Source organism: Geotrypetes seraphini, chromosome 4, assembly GCF_902459505.1.
Source record: "Geotrypetes seraphini chromosome 4, aGeoSer1.1, whole genome shotgun sequence".
Classification (NCBI taxonomy): Eukaryota; Metazoa; Chordata; class Amphibia; order Gymnophiona; family Dermophiidae; genus Geotrypetes; species Geotrypetes seraphini.
In genome coordinates this window covers 127,620,452-127,646,230 of record NC_047087.1, presented here as the reverse complement: position 1 = coordinate 127,646,230, position 25,779 = coordinate 127,620,452, and the positions used below count along the sequence as shown (strand labels likewise).

The window sequence follows — 25,779 nt, the reverse complement described above, 5'->3', positions numbered from 1 at the left end:
ACAGGATCGTTTAGCGAACCTGCCGTGTCTAGGTTCTGAGCTTTTTGATGACTCTATTGAAGCAGCTACTAAAAGGCTTTCTGAGCATGAGCGCTCCTTCGCCTCTCTTCTTCGTCCAAAACCAAAACCTTCTGTGACTAGAGCTTACAAACCTCCAGCTCGTCGTTACCCGATGAAGTCCACACCGGCTTTTTCTAGGCCTCCACCTAGACGGCCACAGCAACAACGTCCTCAAAAGTCCCAGGCGCCTGCTCCAACCAAAACAGCTCCGTCTTTTTGACGGTCCAGTGGTGAGCATTTCAACCTCCTTACATCCAAATTCCTCCCTACCCATCGGAGGTCGCCTTTCCCTTTTTTCATCTGTCTGGGAAACCATTACATCGGACCTTTGGGTCCTTACGGTCATCTGCGAGGGATACTCTCTGCGCCTACTTCAGGTGCCCCAGATCACCCTCCAGGAGAGTGTCTTTCCAGTTCCTCGCAACTCCCCCTTCTTCTTCAGGAGGCTCAGGCGCTTCTTCGCCTTCGAGCGGTGGAGGAGATTCCTCCTTCCGAACACAACCTGGGGTTTTACTCCAGATACTTCCTAGTGCCAAAGAAGACGGGGGATTTGCGACCCATTCTGGATCTCCGAGCTCTCAACAAATTTCTAGTCAAAGAGAAATTTCGCATGCTCTCACTTCCGATTCTGTACTCCCTCATGGATCAAGGGGATTGGATGTGCTCACTGGATCTCAAAGAGGCTTATACTCACATTCCTATCCATCCAAATTTTCGCAAATATCTCAGGTTCAAGGTGGGGAACCTTCACCTTCAATACAGGGTTCTTCCGTTTGGCTTGGCAACCTCTCCTCGGGTCTTCACCAAGTGTCTAGTTGTGGTAGCCGCGGCCCTTAGGGCTCGGGGACTACAAGTTTTTCCTTACCTCGACGATTGGCTTATCAAAGCTCCTTCTCTTCCAGGGGTTACTCAAGCGACCCTTCAGACTATCTCTTTTCTTCAAAGTCTGGGGTTCCATATCAACTTTCCCAAATCTCAGTTGGTTCCAACTCGATCGATCCAATTTATTGGCGCAGTGTTGGATTCTGTTCGCATGAGAGCTTTCCTCCCTATTAATCGGCAGGATACTCTCTTGAGCCTTTGTCATCACGTAACTTCCCTATCGACTCTCACGGCACGCCAAATGATGGTCCTTCTCGGACATATGGCATCTACGGTGCATGTGACTCCATTTGCAAGACTCCACCTTCGCATTCCTCAGTGGACACTGGCGTCCCAGTGGCAACAAGCCCTACATCCACCTTCTCGTCATATAGCGGTGACGCCTTCATTAAAGAAGTCTCTCCGCTGGTGGATGCTCTCTTCAAATCTTTCCAGAGGTTTGCAGTTTCACCATCTTCCTCATCAGAAAGTTCTCACAACAGATTCGTCCGAGTACGCATGGGGAGCCCACGTAGATGGTCTCCGTACGCAAGGTTTATGGACTGCCACAGATCGTCGATGTCACATCAATCTGTTGGAACTCAGAGCGATATTTCTTGCTCTCAAAGCTTTCCTTCACCTCCTTCACGACCAAGTAGTCCTTGTTCGGACGGACAATCAAGTAGCAATGTATTATGTCAACAAACAGGGCGGGACGGGTTCCCACTCTCTTTGTCAGGAAGCTCTGAGGTTGTGGCATTGGGCGATTTCGCACAACATCCTTCTTCGCGCTGTTTATATTCAGGGTCTTCAGAATTGCCTTGCAGACAAATTGAGTCGTCTGCTTCAGCCTCACGAATGGACGCTCAACTCCCCCACACTTTGTCAAGTATTCACTCGATGGGGGACTCCTCGGGTGGATCTTTTTGCATCACCCAACAACTTCAAACTTCCTCTGTTTTGTTCCCACATCTTCTCGCCTCTTCGTCTCGAGGCGGATGCTTTTCTTCTGGATTGGAGGGGTCAGTTCCTCTACGCCTTTCCTCCTTTCCCTCTGATTCTCAAAACCCTTGTCAAGTTGAAGTCGGACCATGCCACGATGATTCTCATAGCGCCTCGGTGGCCCCGGCAACCTTGGTTCTCTCTTCTTCTTCAACTCAGCACCAAGGAACCTCTTCTTCTGCCAGTTTTTCCTTCTCTGCTCACTCAGAGTCAGGGGTCTTTACTTCATCCAAACCTGCAGTCTCTTCATTTGACAGCATGGTTCCTTTCTACCTGACGGATTCTGCTAAATTTTCTCAGTCTGTTCAGGATGTATTTCTGGCTTCCAGAAAACCGTCCACTCGTCAATGTTATGGTCAAAAGTGGACCAGATTCTCGTCTTGGTGTTCCACTCATAGTCTTCAGCCAACCTCTTCTTCTTTGGCTTCTGTTCTGGATTATTTGCTTCATTTATCCCAGTCAGGTCTTCAATCCACATCTATTAGAGTTCATCTTAGTGCAATTGCTGCTTTTCATCAGCCTTTGGATGGGAAACCGCTCTCGGCACACCCTCTAGTTTCTCGTTTTATGAAGGGTCTCTTTAATCTCCATCCACCTGTCAAACCGCCTCCTGTTGTATGGGATCTTAATGTGGTCCTGGCTCAACTGATGAAACCTCCTTTTGAACCTATTGACTTGGCTCATTTTAAATATCTTACTTGGAAAACTGTTTTCTTGATTGCTCTCACTTCAGCTCGTCGAGTTAGTGAGTTGCAAGCTTTGGTCTCGGATCCGCCTTTCACAGTTTTTCACCATGATAAGATGGTGCTCCGTACACATCCCAAATTCTTACCTAAAGTAGTTTCGGATTTTCATATCAATCAGTCTATTGTGCTACCGGTATTTTTTCCTAAGCCGCATTCTCACCCTGGTGAGGCATCTCTACATACTTTGGATTGTAAACGTGCGTTGGCTTTCTATCTTCAACGTACTCAACCTCACAGAACTTCTCCTCAACTTTTCATTTCTTTTGACCCAAATAGATTAGGTCATCCAGTCTCGAAGCGTACCATTTCCAACTGGATGGCTGCGTGCATTTCTTTCTGCTATGCTCAGGCTGGTCTTCCTCTACAGAGTCGAGTGACGGGCCACAAAGTCAGAGCTATGGCGGCTTCTGTTGCTTTCCTCAGATCAACTCCTATTGAGGAAATTTGCAAAGCTGCCACTTGGTCCTCGGTTCACACTTTCACTTCTCATTATTGTCTGGATACTTTATCCAGGAGGGATGGCCACTTTGGCCAATCTGTTTTGCAAAATCTTTTTTCGTAAATTGCCAACTTCCCTCCTCCCTTTTACTTAGCTTGGAGGTCACCCATGTGTGGGAATATGCTGCCTGCTTGTCCTGGGATAAAGCACAGTTACTTACCGTAACAGGTGTTATCCAGGGACAGCAGGCAGATATTCCCACAACCCTCCCACCTCCCCTGGTTGGCTTCTTAGCTTGGTATCTGAACTGAGCATCCTCACAGGAGATGCGCCCACTAGTTCGGGCGGGAAGGCACGCGCGCATGCGCGATGCAGCACTCGAAAGCTCGAGATCTTCAAGCAAGTTGCTTTCGAGGCTGTCCGCTGCGGGGCTCCGTCGGTGACGTCACCCATGTGTGGGAATATCTGCCTGCTGTCCCTGGATAACACCTGTTACGGTAAGTAACTGTGCTATATCGATCGCCCTTATTATCCCAGGACAAGCAGGCAGCATATTCTCACAAATGGATGACGTTGCTGACGGAGCCCTGGTACGGACCACTTTAAAAGTGCATCGCCACTTTAAGTCTTTAGAAAGTTTGTGATAGCCTGAACCGCGCATCCACAAGTGCCTTCCCACCCAACGTAGGGCGCGCAGTTCCTCAGTTTCTTAGTTTCCACGGAGCTAAGAAGTCATTTCATCAATGGCTGTTAATATTTTTTCGCTGCCTTCCCGCTCACGCGGTTTATTTTTTAACTTTTTAGTCAGTTTTTGTTTTCTTTCTTCTTTTCTTTATTTTTTATAGTTTAAAAAAAAAAAAAAATTACTTTTTCACTTTAGCGAGTTCGGCCAATTGGGGCCTGTGTCTCTCCTTGCCTCGACTTTTGATTTTTGCCAAGGCCATTTTTCCCTCCATGTTCCGTCCTCAGGCAGGTTTTAAGAAGTGCAGATGGTGTGCTCGCCCTATTTCCATCACAGATCCGTATCGCTGGTGCCTCCAGTGTTTGGGGCCGGAGCATAGGGCTGAATTGTGCACTCGTTCCTCACTCCAGAAGAGGACCCTTAAAAATTGTCTGATTCAACAGCGTCTCCTCTTTGATTCCGCTGTGGAGGGTGATTCGACACTATCGCCGATGTCTGGGTCCACACCAAAGTCAACATCGCAACACCAGACATCGATGGATTCATCTTCGATGTCGCATGCAATGGGTAAGCCGGCTAAGAAGCCTTCCCCCACCACTTCGGACTCCCAGATCACTTCAGCAGTGAGCCAAGTCCTGCAGAACTCGAGGAGACCCAAGAAACGATCGGCTCCTATATTGGTGAGTGCCTCGACATTGGCCTCCTCATCGCCGGAGTGCAGATTGGCACCAACAGTACCGGCAAAAAAGCCAGCGGTACCGGTGCCCGACCTAAGGCAGCAAATTCAACAACTGCTGTGTGAGGAGTTAAGGGAGCAGTTATAGCTCTTACTCCCTGTTATGGTGACACCAGCTCCTCCAGTGCCAGTACGGTCTGAGTCTTCCATATCGGCACCGAAAGTTTCAGCTTTGGCGTTGACATTGCAAAAATCTTCCTCAGTGCCACCTGAGTTGGCTAAATGCTCGATGTCGGAGACAGCTCGGCACCATTCTTCTTCCTAAACATCTCCCGAGACGATGTCGGTCAAATCGGGTAAGGCTTTGAAGAAGATGAAACATAGGGAATCATCGACACCCAGTGCTCGACACCGTATTCCACCCACTCGAGACTCTGACCTCTGGGGTGATTCTGAAGAGCCTGTTCTGTCTGATGAGGATGTCTCTTCAGATGAAGACTCTCAACTTCCATCTTCTCAAGAACCTTCTCAATGAATGGATAACTCTTCTTTTTCAAAATTTTTGAAAGACATGGCAGAGACGCTTTCTATATCTCTTGAAGCTGACTCAAAAAAATCTAAACAACTTTTGGACACATTAGATTATGAGCAATCACCTAAGGAGTTTCTTCGTCTTCCCCTTCATAACATCTTGAGGGAGACCTTTTACAAGAACTTAAAAACTCCTTTGACCATCCCTGTGGCTCCTACAAGCTGGATTCACTATATAGGGTGGTACCCATTCTGGGCTTTGACATGTCTCAGCTCTCACATGAGTCTCTCCTGGTGGAGTCCACACTTAAAAAATATGCTGGAGCCAGTGTCTATGCTTCTGTACCTACTGGCAGAGAGGGTAAGGCAATGGACCGTTTGGGCAAATGATTATATCAGAATGCCATACTTGCCAAACGGTCTGGTAACTACGCTTTCCATTTCTCCTTCTATCTCAAGCATTTAGTTACTCAAGTGGCCACTTTTCAGAAGTACTTACCTGATCACAAATTACCTGCTTTTCCAAATTACATTTCTGACTTGCTACTGCTGCGCAAATACATGGTACGCTCTATCTATGACACTTTGAGCTAACTTCTCGTGCTGTCGCTATGTCTGTGGCAATGTGACGCCTAGCCTGGCTCAGAGTCTCGGAGCTTGATGTTAACCATCAAGATAGTCTTGCTAATGTTCCTTGTTTGGGCGATGAACTTTTTGGAGCTTCCTTAGATACAACCTCCCAAAAGTTATCAGTTTACAAAACCAGGTGGGATACTTTGGTTTTAAACAAGAAAAAGCCTCCACCTGTTCGCCCTTTCAGACAACAGTCTTCATATTAGCGTCGTTTTGCTGCAAAGCCTCTGCCACCACCTCAGTCTCAACCTCGCAGGCAGAGGCAGCAACCCCATCAACCCCAGAAAAAACAGCAGGCTGTTACACCTAAATCTGCACGGCCTTTTTGACCTGTTTTTCAGGAGCATAGCCAATCTCAGCATTTCTCAACCTTTGCCTCAGTCCATCGGAGGTCGTCTTCAGCTTTTCATCAGTTGTTGGGAACTCATCACATCGGACCTATGGGTCCTCAACATCATTCCTCAGGGTTACTCTCTCCATTTTCAGACTCTTCCACCAGACAAATCCTCCAAGAGAGTCTGCTTTGGACCCTGCACAGTCCTCCCTTCTTCTGCAGGAGGTACAATCCCTTCTTCTGCTGAATGCCATCGAGGAAGTTCCCCTCAATCAGCAAGCCCAGGGATTCTACTCCCGTTACTTCTTAGTTCCCAAGAAGACCGGAGGACTGAGACCCATCCTGGATCTCAGAGCTCTCAACAAATTTCTAGTCAAGGAGAAATTCAGGTTGTTGTCACTTGCCCTGCTATATCCTCTCCTCAATCAGAACGACTGACTATGCTCCCTAGACCTCAAAGAAGCCTACACACATATCCCGATTCATCTGGCTTCCAGGAAGTACCTCCGTTTTCAAATCAATCTGTGTCATTACCATTACCCTTTGGCCTGGCATCTTCTTCCAGAGTCTTCACGAAGTGCCTAATTGTGGTGGCCGCCTCTCTCCGATCACACGGCCTTCAAGTCTTTTCTTATCTGGACGATTGGTTGATCAAGGCTGTCTCATCTCAGGAAATGGTCCAAGCAACATCTCAGACCATCTCTTTTCTCCAGATTCTAGGATTCGAAGTCAACTTCCCCAAATCACATCTCATTCTGACCCAACATGTGCAATTCATTGGGGCAATCCTAGACACCACCCTCATAAGAGCATTTCTTCCTCCAGATTGACTTCAGACTCTCATTCCTCTCTGTCAACAATTGCTTCCTCTTCACACCATCTCTGCCAGACACATGATGGTTCTTCTAGGCCACATGGCTTCAACTGTCTATGTCACACCACTGGCAAGACTACATCTTCACACTCCTCAGTGGACTCTGGCTTCTCAGTGGTCTCAAGTGATGGATCGTCTCTCACAACATATATCTGTGATATCATCTCTTCTGCTGTCGCTTCAATGGTGGATGGCCTCTTCCAATCTCTCCAGAGGTCTTCTTTTTCATTTACCTCCTCATCACAAGATGATCATGACAGATGCATCCCCTTATGCCTGGGGGGCTCATATGGATGATCTGCAGATTCGGGGGTTTTGGACCGCCAGGGAGCAGAAATTTCACATCAGATTCTTAGAACTCAGAGCGATGTTTTATGCTCTCAAGGCGTTTCATCATCATCTTTTCCCTCAGGTCCTCCTCCTTTGCACAGACAATCAAGTAGCAATGTACTACATAAACAAGCAAGGAGGTACAAGCTCTCTCCTGTTGTGCCAGGAAGCCCAAAAAATCTGGACTTGGGCAACAGCTCACAATCTGTTCTTGAAGGCGGTCTACATTCAAGGGGAAAAGAATTCCCTAGTAGACAAGCTCAGCAGAATTCTTCAACCTCACAAATGGACTCTCAACTCTGCAACTCTCCAGTCCATCTTTGCTCAATGAGGCACTCCTTAAGTGGACTTGTTTGCGGCTCCTCACAATCACAAGCTGCCCTAGTTTTGTTCCAGACTTTACTCTCCTCTCCGTCTGGCAGCAGATGCCTTTCTCCTGGATTGGACGGGTCTGTTTCTATATGCATTCCCTCCACTTCCTCTTATGTTGCGAACCTTATTAAAGGTCAAGAGGGAAGCAGCCACCATGATTCTCATTGCTCCAAAGTGGCCCAGACAACATTGGTTCTCCCTTCTCCTTCAACTCAGCTCCTGAGAGCCCATGCTTCTTCCAATATTTCCTACTCTGATTACTCAGATTAGCTCAATCTATCGGTTTCACAATCTTCGCCTATGCTGATGACATACAAGTACTCCACCCAATCAATACCTCAAATTCTTTAGATGTAACAGACATAAACCATAAACTCGACACTATAAATGACTGGTTATATACTAACAAACTTTCTCTCAACATTGATAAATCTTCTGTCCTACTACTCCCAATCAAAAATAGTGAATCTTTACCAGGTAAAATTTCTATCAAATCCACTCCAATACAAATGGAAACAAAAATAAAACTATTAGGAGTCATAATCGATAAATATCTCACCTTTCATGACCAAATCAGTTCAGTCGTACGAATCTGCTTTTTCAAACTTCGTCTAATCCGTTCATTAACCTCAATCTTAGGAATAGAAGCAATTACAATTCTAGTTCACTCCCTCGTTATCTCTCATTTAGATTACTGTAATTCTCTTTATAATGGCATCCCACAAAAGAAACCCATCGTTTACAATTAATACAAAATACGGCAATAAAAATCATTTATAAAATAGGCAAATATGATCACGTCACCCCGCTACTGAAAGAGGCACACTGGTTGCCTATTACACATCGCATAACCTATAAAATCATTTTGCTTACTTTTAAAATAAACCTCTCACACCAGCCTCTATATCTTTATAAGAAACTCATCCCCCATTATTCTCCACGTACTCTGAGGTCAACAGACCAAAAACTTTTACAAATTCCCTCAATCAAAGAATTCTATTATACCCGGAAAACAAACTTTACAGTTGTCGCCCCAATGCTATGGAATGCTTTACCACAACAACTTAGAGAAGAACAACATCTAGATAATTTCAAGACCAATTTGAAGACATTTTTATTTCGAGATGCTTTTGCCTGTTCTTAGTTCCACCTTTTTCTTCTTCCCTTTTTCTTTTTTTTTTCTCTCTTCTAAATTCTTTCTTTTTCTTCCCCTAATCTTTCGATCTCTTCCTACCTTTTTCCTCTCTATTTCACCCTTTTCCTTATCTTTTCTCTTCCTCATCTGATTGGTTCCAACTTATTTAACCAACCGCTTTAATAAAAGCGATCCTACCCAATATGTTTTTCCCCATCCCCACTATTTCCCTCTCTTCTCCAAAATATGTAATTTCCCCCCCCCCCCTTTCCCTCATATCCTCACTTTCATGTTAGTCAAGTTATGTCTTTAATGTTCACCCACTACATTTTATATTAAAAAATTTTTTTTCTTCTTCTTTTTCCTCTGTATAAATTTTATTGTGAACCGGCCAGATACTTTGTGATGGTCGGTATATTAAAAAGTTAATAAACTTGAAACTTGAATCACTTCTACATTCCAACCTGCAATCTCTACACCTGACAGCTTGGTTTTATCTTGAGCTGAATTCATCTGTCTTACGCCTTTCTCAGCCTGTTCGTCAAATTCTTGATGCATCCAGGAAACCAGCGATTCAGCAATGTTACCAACAAAAGTGGACTAGATTGTCTTCCTGGTGTCTTCTTCATCATCACGATCCAACATCCTTGGCAGTGGAATTGGTGTTGGATTATCTTCTTCATCTGTCTGACTCTGGTCTCAAGTCTACATCTCTCAGAGTCCATCTCAGTGCTATTACTGCTTTACACATGCCAGTCAAGGGGATAACCTCTCACTGCTCATCCTTTTGGTTTCCAGGTTCATGACAGGGCTTTTCAATGTTAAACCACCTCTCAAACCTCCACCTGTCTGGGACCTTAATGTGGTTCTTTCCAGTTTTGTGAAGCCACCATTTGAACCAATGGTCACAGCTCATCTCAAGTTTCTTACCTGGAAAGTTGGCTACCTTATTGTTCTCACCTCTACCAGGAGGGTCAGTGAGTTACAAGCATTAGTAGCAGATCCACCTTTCACAGTTTTTCATCATGACAAGGTGGTTCTGTATACACATCCAAAGTTTCTTCCAAAAGTTGTCACTGAATTTCATCTCAATCAGTTAATTGTTCTACCAGTGTTTTTTCCTTTGGACTGTAAGCAGGCTTTGGCCTACTACATTGACCGGGAAAAACCACAACGAACATCTCCCCAACTTTTCATCTCTTTTGATCCAAATAAATTGGGGCATCCTGTATCCAAGAGAATGATTTCCAACTGGCTGGCTGTCTGCATTTCATTCTGATTGTAAAACCGCTTAGATAACCTTGATAGACGGTATATAAAATCCTAATAATAATAATAATATGCTCAGACTGAACTGGAACTGGAGAGTTGTGTCACAGCCCACAAAGTTAGAACTATGGCAGCTTCTGTTGCTTTCCTCAGATCTACGCCCATTGAGGAAATCTGTCAAGCTACCACATGATCCTCAGTTCATACATTCACTTCTCACTATTGCCTGGAATCTTTCTCCAGACGGGATGGGCACCGGCCAATCTGTATTACAAAATTTATTTATTTAGGCCATCCCTCCAACCATCCCATCTCTGTTAGCTTGGAGGTCACCCATTTGTGAGAATATGCTGCCTGCCTGTCCTGAGATAATGCACAGTTACTTACCGTAACAGGTGTTATGCAGGGACAGCAGGCAGATATTCTCAGATCCCACCCACTTCCCTGGGTTGGCTTCTTAGCTGGCTTATTTTAACTGAAGGACCGCGCGCCCTTCGGGCGGGAAGGCATTCGCGCATGCGCGGTTCAGGTTATAGCAAACTTCCTAAAGACTTAAAGTGGCGATGCACTTTTAAAGTGGTCCGTACCGGGGCTCCGTCGGTGACGTCACCCATTCGTGAGAATATCTGCTTGCTGTCCCTGGATAACACCTGTTACAGTAAGTAACTGTGCTTTATCAAGCATCTGTAGAAGCCATTGAAATTAGTCATTGTCAGATTCTTGTTGGAAAATTATTGATGCCTTCTGCATTCAAGCTCACAGTTTGAGGGTGATTACCCAGTGGTTCAAGACTATGGATTGTTACAAATGCAGGCTTTTCCTTATTATGACAGGGATAGTGATGCAAATGATAACACGCAATTGGAAAAATTGCAACTGCCTCAACTTTTCATTTTGGTGGGCCAGTTTATGTTTAGGTTATAAATACGAAAAGATGAATGCTGATATGTTGGGGCATAGCAAAGTATTTAAATTGGTGTGGGATCCGTTGACATCCTTTGTTAATTCAACATAATTGTCTTTATTTAATTTTCTGTTTATTTTTATACATATCCAAGACGTGGTGGGTGGGTGGGTGGGGGAATTTCTTGTTGATTTATTTCTAGATTGAATTGTTGGAAGGAAGGGGGGATATTTTTCTTCTGTAATGTTATTGATGGAATTTAAGTGCTTATGTTGATTATTAATGTTCGTATAATTCATGGCACTTTGTATTAGTTTTGAAAATTAATAAAGATTAAAAAAAAGAGACTTATGTGCCTCTTTACAAGAAAAGATTTTTGAGGTAAGAACCTCATTTTTCTTTATATTTATTGTTGGGGAAGAGTAAGCAAGGTGGATCATGGGAGATCTGTACTTAGGAAAGCTAAACAGCATTTCTGGAGCTATGAACAGCATGTCTGGTGTGAGATTTTCAGATGCCATCACCCAAAGTGTGGCTTTGTGCTCCTGCAGTCCACAGTGAACTCTTTTAAAGGTATGCAACTCCACCTTCCTTATGTTTTACATTCCTCCTTGCTAGTTTTTCATTAATGGTCACTGCACTACAAGTTAAATGGAGTAAATTGACTGTTTCCAGTTCTATATATTTAGTTTTATATACTGCTTATAAGGTCAAAAGCTTTTGGAAGAGTGTACAATCGTGTACATTAGGTAACATAAGAGTAATGTATTTGATATAACGTATTTCTGTGGTGTAAATAAAATGGTTTATGCTTTATATATAATTACTTTCTCTGTCCTTAGTGGGCTCACAATCTAAGTTTGTACCTGAGGCAAATGAGGGTTAAGTTCTTGCCCAAGTTAAACAGCTACTGCACAGGCTATGCTGAATGAGATGAAGCCACCAAACCTAGAGAATTAAATCAGCTGCACATTTCTGTATAAACTTTCTAAAATGGACTTGTCTAATCTGAGACAAAAGCAAATGATCAAGGTAGCAAAGATTAGAAGCTGAGCTGGTGTCAAATTGTAACCTTTAATATGGTGATACATACTGTATTTTCACGCAGATAACGCGCACCCGTGTATAACGCGCACACGGGTATAGCGCGCAGAAACCACGATATTATGTATAAAAACTTTTGTATACCGCGCTCACGGGTATAACGCGCATGCTGCCCGGCTGTCCTTTCGCCCGCCCCGACTCTCCTCTCGCCCGCCCCGACTCTCCTCTGGCCACCCCGACTCTCCTTTCGCCCTCCCCGACTCTCCATGCCCTGTCCTGACTCTCTGTTTACCTGCCCTGCCCTGCCCCCCCCCCCGGCAGGACCACTCGCACCCCCACCCCAAAGGACCGCCGACTCCCCGACAATATCGGGCCAGAAGGGAGCCCAAACCCTCCTGGCCACGGCGACCCCCTACCCCCACCCCGCACTACATTACGGGCAGGAGGGATCCCAGGCCCTCCTGCCCTCGACGCAAACCCCCCTCCCTCCAACGACCGCCCCCCCCAAGAACCTCCGACCGCCCCCCCAGCCGACCCGCGACCCCCCTGGCCGACCCCCACGACACCCCACCCCCTTTCCCCGTACCTTTGGTAGTTGGCCGGACAGACGGGAGCCAAACCCGCCTGTCCGGCAGGCAGCCAACGACGGAATGAGGCCGGATTGGCCCATCCGTCCCAAAGCTCCGCCTACTGGTGGGGCCTAAGGCGCGTGGGCCAATCAGAATAGGCCCTGGAGCCTTAGGTCCCACCTGGGGGCGCGGCCTGGTCGGGTTGGGCCCATGTGCCTCAGGCCGCGCCCCCAGGTGGGACCTAAGGCTCCAGGGCTTATTCTGATTGGCCCACGCGCCTTAAGCCCCACCAGTAGGCGGAGCTTTGGGACGGATGGGCCAATCCGGCCTCATTCCGTCGTTGGCTGCCTGCCGGACAGGCGTGTTTGGCTCCCGTCTGTCCGGCCAACTACCAAAGGTACGGGGAAGGGGGGTGGGGGTGTCGTGGGGGTCGGCCAGGGGGGTCGCGGGTCGGCTGGGGGGGCGGTCGGAGGTTCTTGGGGGGGCGGTCGTTGGAGGGAGGGGGGTTTGCGTCGAGGGCAGGAGGGCCTGGGATCCCTCCTGCCCGTAATGTAGTGCGGGGTGGGGGTAGGGGGTCGCCGTGGCCAGGAGGGTTTGGGCTCCCTTCTGGCCCGATATTGTCGGGGAGTCGGCCGGGCAAGAGGGCTTGGGCTCCCTCTTGCTCCGATCGCGGGTGCGGGTGGGAGCGCGTGCGAGCGGTCGTTCGGGGTGGGGGTGCGAGCGGTCCTGCTGGGGGGGGGGGTGAATCGGACGTCGGGCGGGGTGGGAACTATGTAGAAAAACTTTTGTATACCGCGCTCACGCGTATAACGCGCGAGGGGTATGCGCGGTAGGTAAAAACGCGTATAACGCGCGCGTTATATGCGTGAAAATACGGTAGTTGGAGCAGAGTTTTAGAGCAATGGTTCTCAAACTTGTCCTGGGGCCCACCAGCTAGCTAGTAAGACCTTCAGGATATTTCTAATAAATATGCATAAGAGATTTGTATATAATACAGGTGTTAGGTATGCTGGCTTTAAGCTTTTAAGTATAGATTTTAAAATAAACTCATATATTTCTAGATTCCTGATCAGATGTTTTTTCATACTGATTACCGACCACTCATCCGTGATGGCAACAACTATGTTCTCGATGAGCAAACTCAGCAAGCTCCTCATCTCATGCCTCCACCTTTCTTGGTGGATGTTGATGGAAATCCTCACCCAACTAAGTACCAAAGATTAGTTCCAGGGCGGGAAAATTGTGCAGATGATCATTTGATTCCACAACTGGGATATGTGGCAACAAGTAAGGAAATTTGTAGTAATGTTTTCAGAATAGAAGGGAAAAGAGAATAAAATTTTCAAGTAATGAAGTTTTTGCTGCCTTTCTCTAGTTTAATCTTAGCTTTTCAAAAGCTGACGTATATATGTCTTCAATTTGCAAGGTGACGGAGACGTAGTAGAGCAAGTGATTGGACAACAAACAAATGACCAAGGTGAAGAAAGTCAGGAGCCAAGTATTCTTGATGGCATAATAAGACAACTGCAACAACAGCAAGAACAAAGACATGAAACCGAACAAGAGGGTGCAAATGGAGCTCAAAACCAAGAGGAAACACCAAGAAGAAGTATGTTTAAAGCTTCTTATGATTCATGAACATAAATATATTGGCTTTTGCAAGGGAGCTAAAAAATAAATACTGAATCAAGCTGGGGTGAAATGGGTATGTTTTTCTATTGATGGGGAAATGCTCCATAGTACCCTAACTAAATGAAAATTTCCTTCAGAAGTAAAAGCTGAATTTCAGCTTGTAAAGAGATAAATGTTCACATCCAGCAGATGTTAAAGAATATGTTAATTTTAAATTCCTATGCGTACTAATGTTGAAATACCTTAAAACTGAATATCTAATAGGACTGACCAAATTCCAGGATTTTGGGAGTTAGCAGAACAAATTCTCCCTTTCCGGCACACATGGCTCAACTTTGTACATATTCTGTTATATCTAATCCGGATTCCATACGCTAGGTGTTCAATCCCAACCCACAATCCGGGAGTTGCAGAAATCCACAACTTTTCTGAGCACATGCTCCACCCCCTTAGCCTGAGAGCTAGTAAACAAATCCAGATAGAATTTCTGCAAGCAATCCATGCAGAAATCTTTTCAATTGCTCTGTTTCTTTTTCTTATTTTTCACTTCAAGTTCATTTTCTCGGTGGCTTATGTGCCTTTTCAAATGTATAAGTGCAGTTAATAAGTGAAGATTATTGGATTTATTGAGCACATTTAATGAATTTATTGAGTCAACATTAAATGAACCAATTTAGAATCATAGAAACATGATGGCAGATTATAAAGGCTGGGGACATTTTTGTCTGAGCGATTTTCCGCTGGCAACGTCTCTCCCTTTTCCTAGCAACGGAGAAAGATGTGAGGAGGTGATGGCTGACTGTTTCCAGAGAGGTAGAAGCGCAGGAATACCTGCAGAGGCATAAGGTGCTGGAAATATATCACAGGTCTGAAAGGACAAGAGAATTTTTGATTAATGAACTGGAAAATCTGAAACTTGCAAGAGTGAAAGACAAAGACTACCCTTGTCTTTTTGATGAGTCTAATTCGATTTGCTATATTTGGAATACTAGACCCGGCACAACAAGGCTTCATATCCATAACACAATACAAAGAAGCTGTAAAAACGCTTGGGATAGAAATGACCAACTTGCCATGGCCAGATGATGCACAGATCAATCTGGAAACATTTAAACAAGTGCTAAGTGAATTGAAGAAGACAAGCAGAACTTTTAAATCTTAGCAGCATTCTCCAACAATAACATGTTTGGCAGTAGATGTGAAAATTATATATACAGTATTTTCTTGCTTTGTGTAACCTGTCATTCCAAAATAATGCAATTTAGTGTTTAAAAACAGAACAAAAAACCTCCAAATATCACACAGTGAAGGAAAACAACAGTGGAGATGATAAAAAACAAAGAATTAAAAGTTCATAAAGCTTAAAAAAAAAAACCAACCAACAAAAAACATTTAATGAACCAATTTAGAATCATTGAAACATGATGGCAGATTATAAAGACCAACAAAATTTTCCCAAAGTTTTGCTTCCTTAAAACAAACTGGTGATTATGATAGACCCCTTCAATATAAACACAAATATAATTTCCCACTGACTGTATCCCACAGGAATTTTGAGAAACACGATGGTATCTTTAATTGACTATAACATGTTTTAATGCACACAGTTTCCAATATGCTATGATAGTTTGCCATGGCTAAAAGTGTTTTCCAACTGATAATTGTTTGTGCTCAGTGTCTGGTGCATCTCGTTGCAGTGTCCAACAATAGTCAGCCAGCATTGAGGGACTCCAGTTGCCCTGATACCTTTTTCCTTAGTGGCAATGTCCTGGTGAAACCTTTTCACCATGTTTATAATAATAATAATAATAATAATTTTATTCTTCTATACCGCCATAGTCAGGCGACTTCTAGGCGATTTACACTGTAAGAAGGCTGGACATTCAGCGAATAACAAGGTTACAATACAATACAATAAGTCAACATACAATACAAGACAAAACAATACAATACAGTACAATACAATACAATACAATACAGTACAATACAATAAGTGTATACAACACAGTTCAATATTATATAACGAGTCTAAATATAATACAATACAATAAGTCTAAAGACAACACCGTACATAAGTCTAAATACAGTATCGTACAATGAGTCTAAATATAATACAATAGTGAAGAGGGGAAAGGTACAGATTGGGGTTCAATGGGTAATGAGTAACTGCGTATTTCTTTAGAACTTCCATTTGAATTGGAGTACTATGGGTAGCGAATATCTGAATACATGAGGGGCATCTTGAGAGAAAGAAAGAAAGGCGTTTAAAGGGAGGGGAGTCCTAGTGCGGGCGGGGACGATTTTAGTCAGTGAGTTTTTTCGAATAGGGCGGTTTTGATCGATTTGCGGAATGCACTGTAAGACTGGTTGGGTTCGTTTAAGAAGTTTTTCAGCCAAACTTGCTGTCTGTTCGCTTGAAACTTAAAGGTTCTATCCAGGAATGATTTGTATCTGCAGTCCGTAATCTTTGGGTATGCAAATATGTTTTTGTTTCTGGTCGCTCGTGTGGGGTTGTGTAGGATGAAGTGAGTTTGTAGGTATGAAGGTGCTAGTCCCCAGACTTGCTTGAAACAGGTGCAAGCAAATTTGAATAGTATTCGCGCTTCAATTGGAAGCCAGTGCAGCTTTTTATAGTAGGGGCTGATGTGGTCGTTTTTTCTTAGTCCGAAGATTAGTCGAACGGCGGTGTTTTGTATTAATCTCAGTTTTTTTATTGTTTTTTGTGGGATGCCCAGGTAGATGATGTTGCAGTAGTCAAGAATGGATAAGATCAGTGCCTGTACCAGCAACCTGAATGATGTTGGGTCAAAGTATTTTTTTATGGACCTTAGTCTCCATAGTGTGTAAAAACATTTTTTCACTAGTGAGTTTGTGTGGTCAGTCATAGTTAGGTATGTGTCTAGAGTGATACCAAGTATTTTTATGTTATTAGCAATTGGGTATTCGTGATTGTTTATTTTTATCGATGTTCTCGTAATTTTGTCATTAGGACTAGCCAGAAAGACTTTTGTTTTTTCTGCGTTTAGTTTTAGTTTGAAATTGGTGGTCCATTTATCGATTTCGGTCATTACGTTTGAGAGATTGTCTACAATTTCTTTTGTGATGTCATTTAAGGGGATTAGAATGGATATGTCGTCTGCGTAAATGTAGTGTATTAAGTTTAGTTTTTGTAGGAGGTGGCCTAAGGAGGCGATATAGATGTTGAAAAGTGTGGGCGATAGGGGGGAGCCTTGAGGCACGCCTGATGGGTTTTTCCATGGTTTGGAATAGTTTCCATTGCTGATTACTCGGTAGGATCTGTTTGATAGAAATTCTTGGAACCATTTCTTTGCCTTTCCAGAAATTCCCATTACTTCAAGGCACAGTAGCATGATTTCATGGTCTACCAGGTCGAACGCGCTGCTGAGGTCTAATTGTAGAATTAGTGCGCTTTTGCCTTTGCTAAAGAGATCATAAAGGTGGTTTAGTAAGGAGGCTAAGACAGTTTCTGTGTTGTATCCTTTCCTGAATCCTGATTGGTGTTCACTAAGGATGTTAAATTTGTCCAGGTAGTTTACTAGTTGAAGGTTGACCAATCCTTCTTGTATCTTTGTGAAAAGGGGAATGCTTGCTATGGGTCTGAAATTGGATGTCAGAGATGAAGAGGTTTTCTGATCTTTGGGGATTGGAGTGATTAGTATGTGTCCCAATTTTTTGTTTAATGTTCCGCTTGTGAGGGCGGATGTTAGCCATTCAAATAGTTCCTTTTTAAATTCTAGAGGGGCAACTGTCATGATTTTAGGGGGACATGCATCAAGTAGACAGTTAGATTTGGTGTATTTGTTGAAGAGATTTAGGAACTGATGCCAATTTGGATATTCGAGGTGGTCCCATATCATGTCTACTCTGGTGTCTTGGTCGTGAGGTTCGAGGTATTGAAGAGCATTTGTTATGGTAGTGGGTAGAGTTGCTCTTAAGTTAGCGATTTTATTTTGAAAGAAGTTGGCAAGGGTTTGTGCCGATGGAGTGGGTTCATTGTCCTTTTTCAGTATTTGTGTTGTATCGGTTATGGTTTTTACTAGTTTGAACAATTCTTTGCTGTTTATTTTTGAAGTACCAATTTTTTTTTGCATAATGCTTAGTGCGTTTTTCTTTGATCAGGTTTTTGTATGTTTTCATTTTTTGTTTCCAGTTTGTCTTGTCTAACTCATTATTTGTTTTTTGCCAGACTCTCTCCAATTTTCTTAGTTCCTGTTTGGTGGTTAATAGTTCATCGTCAAACCATTCATTTGGTGGTCTATTTTTCTTTTTGTATGTTTTATATGGTGCTATTTGGTCTAGGAGTTCTTTGCTGTAAGTTTCCCATCTTGTAGGGAAATCCTGATTATCATTAGTTATGGGATGTAGTTCATAGTGGGTCCAGAATTCTGTTGGGTTAATAATGCCCCGGCTGGTTATTGTGTTCGTGTTGACGTTTTTGAGTTTTTGTTGTGTGTTCTGTCTTTGCCAGTGTAGATTGAACTTGCCAATGAAGTGGTCTGACCAGACGCATTTTTCCCAGGGTCCTGGGTAGTATTGTATTTTGGGATCTGTTGTTTCTTTGTGGGAGAAGGTGATTAAGTCTAGTTTGTGTCCTTTATCATGGGTTATTTCTGTGTCTGGGTTTGGAAAGTCTAGTGATATTAGGAAGTTGGCGATTTCGGATATTTCTGGTTTTGTCTGTTGCTCTAGATGTGTGTTTATGTCTCCCAGAAGCAGGTTGTATGATCCTTTTAGGGTGGATAAGGTAAGGAATTCGGCGAATTCCTCTTTAGCGTGTGCCCATTTTTTGGGTGGGATATAGAATAAAGTTGTAATTAGAGATTCTTCTAACTGTGCGTTGGTAATTTTGCAGGTTAGTATTTCAAGGTTTTCAGACGATTTGGAGTCTGTCTTGATGTAGTCGAAGTGGTCTTTTAGGATGATCGCTAGTCCTCCTCCTTTTTTCCAGTTTCTTGATAGTGGAATGATTTTGTATCCCTGGGGAAGGATTTCTTTCATGATAGTGTCATTGTCAGAGATCATCCATGTTTCTGTCAGAAACAGGAGATCAGGTTTTGTTTGTAGTATCCAATCATTTATTATGTGTGCTTTGTTTCTCACCGAACGGGTATTTAGGTAGTATCCCTTAATGTTTTCGTAACTGTTTGCTGTGGGGATTTCAGAGTAAGTTATCTTTCTTAAGTTTCTGTTACAGGTCTTGTTCCTGTGAGGTTTACGGTGTTTGCGGGTGGTGTTTAGTACTTTGATTTGATGGAGGTCTTGTTGTGGCTGGTTTTGTAGGGGTTGGAGAGGGTTGGAGGGCTTAGTTAGCTCGACTGGTCTGCGCCAGGAGATGGGGTAGGTGTGCATGGGTTGGGGGGGGGTTGTCTTCATTGCCCCAGCATGTAGAGCATAATAGGTATAGTATCCCTAAGAGTAGTTGCTGTTTATTGCAGATTGCCATGTTGTGTGAAAAGGTGTGCGGTTTGGATTGGGAGAAGTAGGGTCTTTTGCCTGACTGGGTGTGGCAGCCAGCGAGCAATGGAAATGGGTAGAGGTAGAGAGAAACTGGTTGGGGAGACAGAGAGAGTTGGAAGTAAGGAACTGAGTTGAATTGAGAGAGAGGGTTAAGTAAGGGGAGAACTTACGGTATAAAGTGGGGAAAGCTTATCTCTGGGGAAGAAGGATAGTCGTACGGTAGCCTAGTGCTAACAAGTTGAGTATATGGAGTAAGATAGCTGAGCTGGTTGTGCAGTTAGTGCCAGGTCGTGCAGTAACAGACAGTAATTTGTAAGGCAATAATTGGTCATGCATTAACTGGACAAGTCATGTGATAGCAGGTTGTACATGCGGTCACCGGCTATTCATGCAATAGATGGTTATACATGCGGTTATCTATTCTTATACCTATTAAATATGCAGTATTATTAAACATGCGGTTATTCATGCGGTTACCTATTATTGTACCTATTAAACATGCGGTATCATGTTGTACATGCTGGCTATACATACAGGGTCGGCAATATACGTGCTGGGTAGCCAGTATACGATTGTACATGCAGTTTAAGCGAACAGATTTTAACTGTAAGGAGTACTCACACGCCCGGGTTGGAGGGGGCGGTTTCGGTGAAGGCCCCGATTCAAAAGTTTGCTGCCGATTGCAGCTAAGGGGGGCTTCCGAGGGTCAGGCAAAGGAAAAAAAACCGGCCCGAAGGTAAACTGAGCTCTGCCGACTGCAGGCTCTGATCTGGCTTGCCGTTCTCTCAGGCCAGATATTAGGATCGCCGAGGGGGGGCGGAGCAGGCTCACACGCCCGGGTTGGAGGGGGCGGTTTCGGTCACTGATTGCACCAAGATTTGCAGGAAAGAAATCCAAGTGTGAATGTACATCATAAGACATGTTGCACTTCATAGTTTGGTATGCTTTAAAGAAGTTTGTCAACCAGTTGAATATAGTTTGCTCTGTAATTGCCAAGAAAATTCTCAACAACATCCTTGAATGCTTTTCAGGCGATTTTCTCTGGCCCGACTAACAGATCTTCAAATCTCTTGTCATTGATGATGTGTTTGATCTGTGGCCGACACTATTGCCTTCCTCAATCTTAGCATCGCTTATTAATTATTAATTGACTTAGCCTGAAAGTATAACAAGAAATTGTAAAAAAAATAAAATAAAATTTGTTAAAACGATATGTGATGTGTAACTTTAAATGTGATTTTTGTGATCAGCATCCAAAAATTTGTAAGATACTCCCAATAGTATTGAAGAAGCAAAAACTTTGTTATCCAGTGTAAAGGCCAAATGGCCTATCCAGTCTGCCCATCTGCATGAACCATTATTTCTTCCTCTCTCTAAACTGTTCAAAGTTGTTAAAGCGCATGCGGACTGTGAAAAACTTCAGGAAGACCATAGGAAATTGGAAGATTGGGCATCCAAATGGCAGATTAAATTTAATGTGGACAAATGCAAAGTGATACACTTTGGAAAGAATAATTCAAATCATAGTTATAAGATGGTAGGGACCACCTTGAGGGTCAGCACTCAAGAAAAAGATATGGATGTCATCGTAGACAAATTCGCTGGAGCCTTCCATCCAATGTGCAGCGGCAGCCAAGAGGCAAATAGGATGCTAGGAATTATTAGAAAAGGGGTGGTTAACAAGACCAAGAATGTTATGATGCCTCTGTATTGCTCAGTGGTGTGACCTCACCTTGAGTATTGCGTTCAGTTCCGTTCTCATCTCAAAAAAGATATAGCGGCACTAGAAGAGGTTCAAAGAAGAGTGATCAAGATGATAAAGGGGATAGAACTCCTCATATGAGGATTGACTTAAAGATCTCAATCTGTATACTTTGGAGGAAAGGCGGAAATGATAGAGATGTTTAAATATCTATGTAATGTAAATGTGCATGAGTCGAGTCTCTTTCATTTGAAAGGAAACTGCAATGAGAGGGCATAGGATGAAGTTAAGAGGTGATAGGCTCAGGAGTAGATGCGTAAAACAGTCTTCCAGAAGAGGTGGTAGAGACAGAGACGGTGTCTAAATTTGAGAGCCTGAGATCTCTTAGAGAGAGAAAGAGATAATGGTTACTGCGGATTGGCAGACTAGATGGGCCATTTGGCCTTTATCTGCCGTCATGTTTCTATGTAGTTTGGGCTGAAGTCTACAAAATCCTGAATGGTGTAGAATGGGTACAAGTGGATTGATTTTTTTACTGCATCAAGATTTACAAAGACTAGGGGACACGATGAATTTGCAGAGTAATACTTTTAAAATCAATAGGAGGAAATATTTTTTCACTTGGAGAATAGTTAAGCTCTGGAACGTGTTGCCAGAGGTTGTGGTAAGAGCAGTTAATGAAGCTGGTTTTAAAAAGGTTTGGACAAGCTCCTGGTGGAAAAGTCCATAGTCTGCTGTTGAGACAGACATGGGATGGTAAAATGGAATGCTGCTACTATTTGGGTTTTTGCCAGTTACTTGTGACTTGGATTGGCTTCCGCGAAGACGGGATACTGGCCTTAGATGGACCATTGGTCTGATCCAGTAATGCTATTCTTATTCTTATGGTTTCTTGAATTCAAATAGTCTTTGTCTCCACCACATCTATCGGGAGACTATTCTACACATCTACCATCCTTTCTGTAAAAAAGTTATTTATTTAGATTACTTCTGAGCCTATCGCCTCTTTTCATCTGATGCTCTTGTGTGGAGTTTCCTTTCAATTGAAAAAAACTTGTCTCATGTGCGTTTATGCCACATAGGTATTTACACTTAAGAACATAAGAAGCGCCATCTCCGGAACAGACCCCCTAGGTCCATCAAGTCCGGCGATCCGCACACGCGGAGGCCCCACCAGGTGTACCCTGGCATAGTTTTGGTCCCCATATCGCTCCAAGCTTCTCGTAAAGAGAAGTGCATCTAGCCTACCCCTACCCATGTCACTTCATGCCACTCATAAGGAGATGTACATCTAACTTACCCTTAAATCCTAGAATGGTGGATTCCGCAATTACCTCTTCTGGGAGAGCATTCCAGGTGTCCACCACTCGTTGCGTGAAGCAGAACTTCCTGATATTTGTCTTGAACTTGTCCCCCCTTAGCTTCAGCCCATGTCCTCTTGTCTGTGCCACATTGGACATTGTAAATAACGTTTTTTCCTGCTCTATTTTGTCAATTCCTTTCAGTATTTTGAATGTCTCGATCATATCCCCTCGTAGTCTCCTTTTCTCAAGGGAGAACAACCCCAGTCTCTTAAGTCTTTCCTCGTAATCCAGGTTCTCCATACCTTTCACCAGCTTTGTTGCTTGTCTCTGCACCCTCTCTAGCAGTATGATATCCTTCTTTAGGTATGGAGACCAATGCTGGACGCAGTATTCCAAGTGTGGTCTGACCATCGCTCTATAAAGTGGCATTATGACTTTCTCCGATCTACTCATGATTCCCTTCTTTATCATGCCTAGCATTCTATTTGCGTTCTTCGCTGCCGCCGCACATTGCACCGACGGTTTCAGTGTCCTCTAAAATATACATATTGAGATCTTTTAAATTTTTCCCCATATGCCTTATGATATAGACCACTGACCACTTTCCTCTGACTATCCTGTTTATATCTTTTTGTAAGTGTGAGCTCCATAATTGTACACAATATTCTAAATGAGGTCTTGCCAGATATTCTTATATAGGGGCATCAATACCTCCTTTTTCCTACTGGCCATTCCTCTCCCTATACACCAAAGCATCTTTCTAGCTTTTGCTGTCACTTTTTCAACCTATTTGCCCACCTTAAGTTTATAACATACTGTCACACCCAAGTATCGCTCCTCTTTCATGCACACAAGTTCTTTACCCCCTAAACTGTACTATCCCTTCAGGTTTAGGTTTAAACATTTTTATTGATGATAATAAAATGAAAGCAAACAATTTAAATGTGGCCATCCATACAATGGTAACCGCTACATAAACAGAATTTGTACAGCCCAATTAATAAAGTGTCATCATCAGTTTTTCAAACAAAGTGACTAACAGGTCACAACTATCCCTAGTCCCAACTATCAAGAAGAATCCGGACACATCTATCTCATGGCCCTGGACTCTTATGAGACCTGAGAAGCAAGGTCACAACCCCCACCCCCATTCCCTATCTTACATCAATGAAAAACATATGTGATTGATGACATGTAACAAGAAAAATAATAAACTCAAGTACTGCCACTCAGGCATCCACATAAAAACCAACAAGAGCCAAGCCATCAAAGTTTGTACATAATTATAAGTAAAAGCATCCCCCACACGCACCCTGGATTGTATTGTATGTAAACATAAAATTGTAAATTCAAACATATTTATGGAAGGCCTACAAAGAGAAAGGAAAACGCCAAGTCCCAGACATCAACCGTGACCTCTCAGAAAAATGCAAACTATTCCTCCTACCCCTCCTCAACACCCCTCCCCTTGACAGAGTTAGGGCCTGCCCTAAAAACAATAAAATCTACAATCCCATGAATTAGTGCACCCAACAAGTGATTCCAATTCCTCCACCCACCTGACGGAACCAAAATTCCTTCCCCAAACCCCTACCGTCCACCCCACCCCCACCCAGAACCCCTCCCCAATGCTGGGGGTGCCATCCACTCAGGTTTTTGCAGACCAAATGCATGACCTTGCATTTCTTAGTAGTAAATCTTATCTGCCAGATTTCAGACCATTCCTCAAACTTTACAAGACCCTCCTTCACCAAGAATTCTCAGCCCTCCTCCAGCTAAATACAATAGAATCCGTTTCTCTGCATGAGAGGGGCCGGGGATTATACTTCAAGTATTTCTTGATACCAGAAAAAACCCAGAGTTTTTCTGATTCTAGACCTCTGTGCTTTCAACATATTTAAGGTGAAGGAGAAATTTTTCATGATCTCTGGAAATCTTGCTTCCCCAATTGGAAAAAGGCAATTGGCTTTATTCTCTAGACCTCAAGGATGCTTACATTCGTGTATCCATATTACATGCTTACAGAAAATACCTTCGCTTTCAAGTCAACTCTCGTCATTTCCAGTACAAGGTCCTGTCCTTCAGCTTGTTTTCATCACTGAGTGTGTTTACAAAATGCTTTGTAGTATTAGCTGCAGCTCTTTGTTCATGGGGGTTTCACATCATTCCTTATTTATATGACTGGTTGATCAAGCCTTCATCATCGAAGCTAGCTCAGCATGTCATCAACTCTACAGTTCATTTTGTAGACCTAGTAGAGTTTGCGATCAACTATCAGAAATCACATCTTCAGCTGATTCAGACCTTGGAGTTAGTTGAAGCTCTTGGACACTGCTCAAGATGAAGCTTTTCTACATTAGCAGAGAATCAACAATCTCCTTTAGCTATGCCAAACTTGTCTCCTTACCACGCATAATGGCACATCAGATGTTACATCTCCTTAGCCACATGACCTTGAAAGTTCATCTCTTCATTTGCACATCTGCTCAGAATTCCGCAGTGGACTCTATAGACCCAATGGTCTCAAGCCACTGATTTTCTCTCTGTTTCAATGAAAATTACCACATACCTTCACTCCCTCCAGTAGTGCTGCCGATTCATGCTTCAAATCGATTCACCGATTCACTTCGGGTGAATCGATTCGAATCGATTTACCATGCCAAAAAAAATCGGCTTTCCAATTCATTGACTGACCCTCCCCCCATGCCCCTAAAGCAGGAGCGTCAGCACTGCCTCTTGCTGACTTGCCGCTCCTGCTTTAGAGGGCATGAGGGTAGGGTCAGTCGGGAAGTGGCTTCACCGCTAGTGTCCGGCTTCCCCGTATCAATTTACCTAAATTCAGCAGCCTGCATAAGATTGCTGGCTCTAGCGATCTTTGCAAGCTGCCATACGTCGTCTGAGTTGACCGTAGCAAAGAGAAGACAACTCAGACGACATATGGCAGCTTGCAAAGATCGCTAGAGCCAGCGATCTTATGCAGGCTGCTGAATTTAGGTAAATTGAACATGCAGGCCTTCCGTGAGGAGGGGGGATGTACTCCTTCGGGAGGGGGGGGGGTGCAGGCCTTCTGGGGGGTGGGTACATGCCTTCGGGGGGGGGGGGGGGACAGGCTTCAGAAGGGACAGGCGGGCCTTCAGGGGTGGGGTGTAGGCCTTCAGGGGGGGACATGCAGGCCTTCAAGGGTGGGGTGTAGGCCTTCAGG

At 43.8% G+C, this 25,779-nt stretch overlaps 1 protein-coding gene across 3 annotated transcripts in view; it reads left to right on the top strand.

Annotated features, from left to right (window-relative positions):
• BRWD1 (bromodomain and WD repeat domain containing 1) overlaps positions 1–25,779 on the top strand; it is a 614,838-nt gene that overhangs the window by 311,144 nt on the left and 277,915 nt on the right. For all 3 annotated transcript variants that reach the window (XM_033941455.1, XM_033941456.1, XM_033941457.1), the window contains 2 exons: positions 13,523–13,748; positions 13,888–14,070. In XM_033941455.1, the coding sequence (XP_033797346.1) occupies positions 13,523–13,748; positions 13,888–14,070 (409 nt within the window). The remainder of the gene's footprint in view (positions 1–13,522; positions 13,749–13,887; positions 14,071–25,779) is intronic.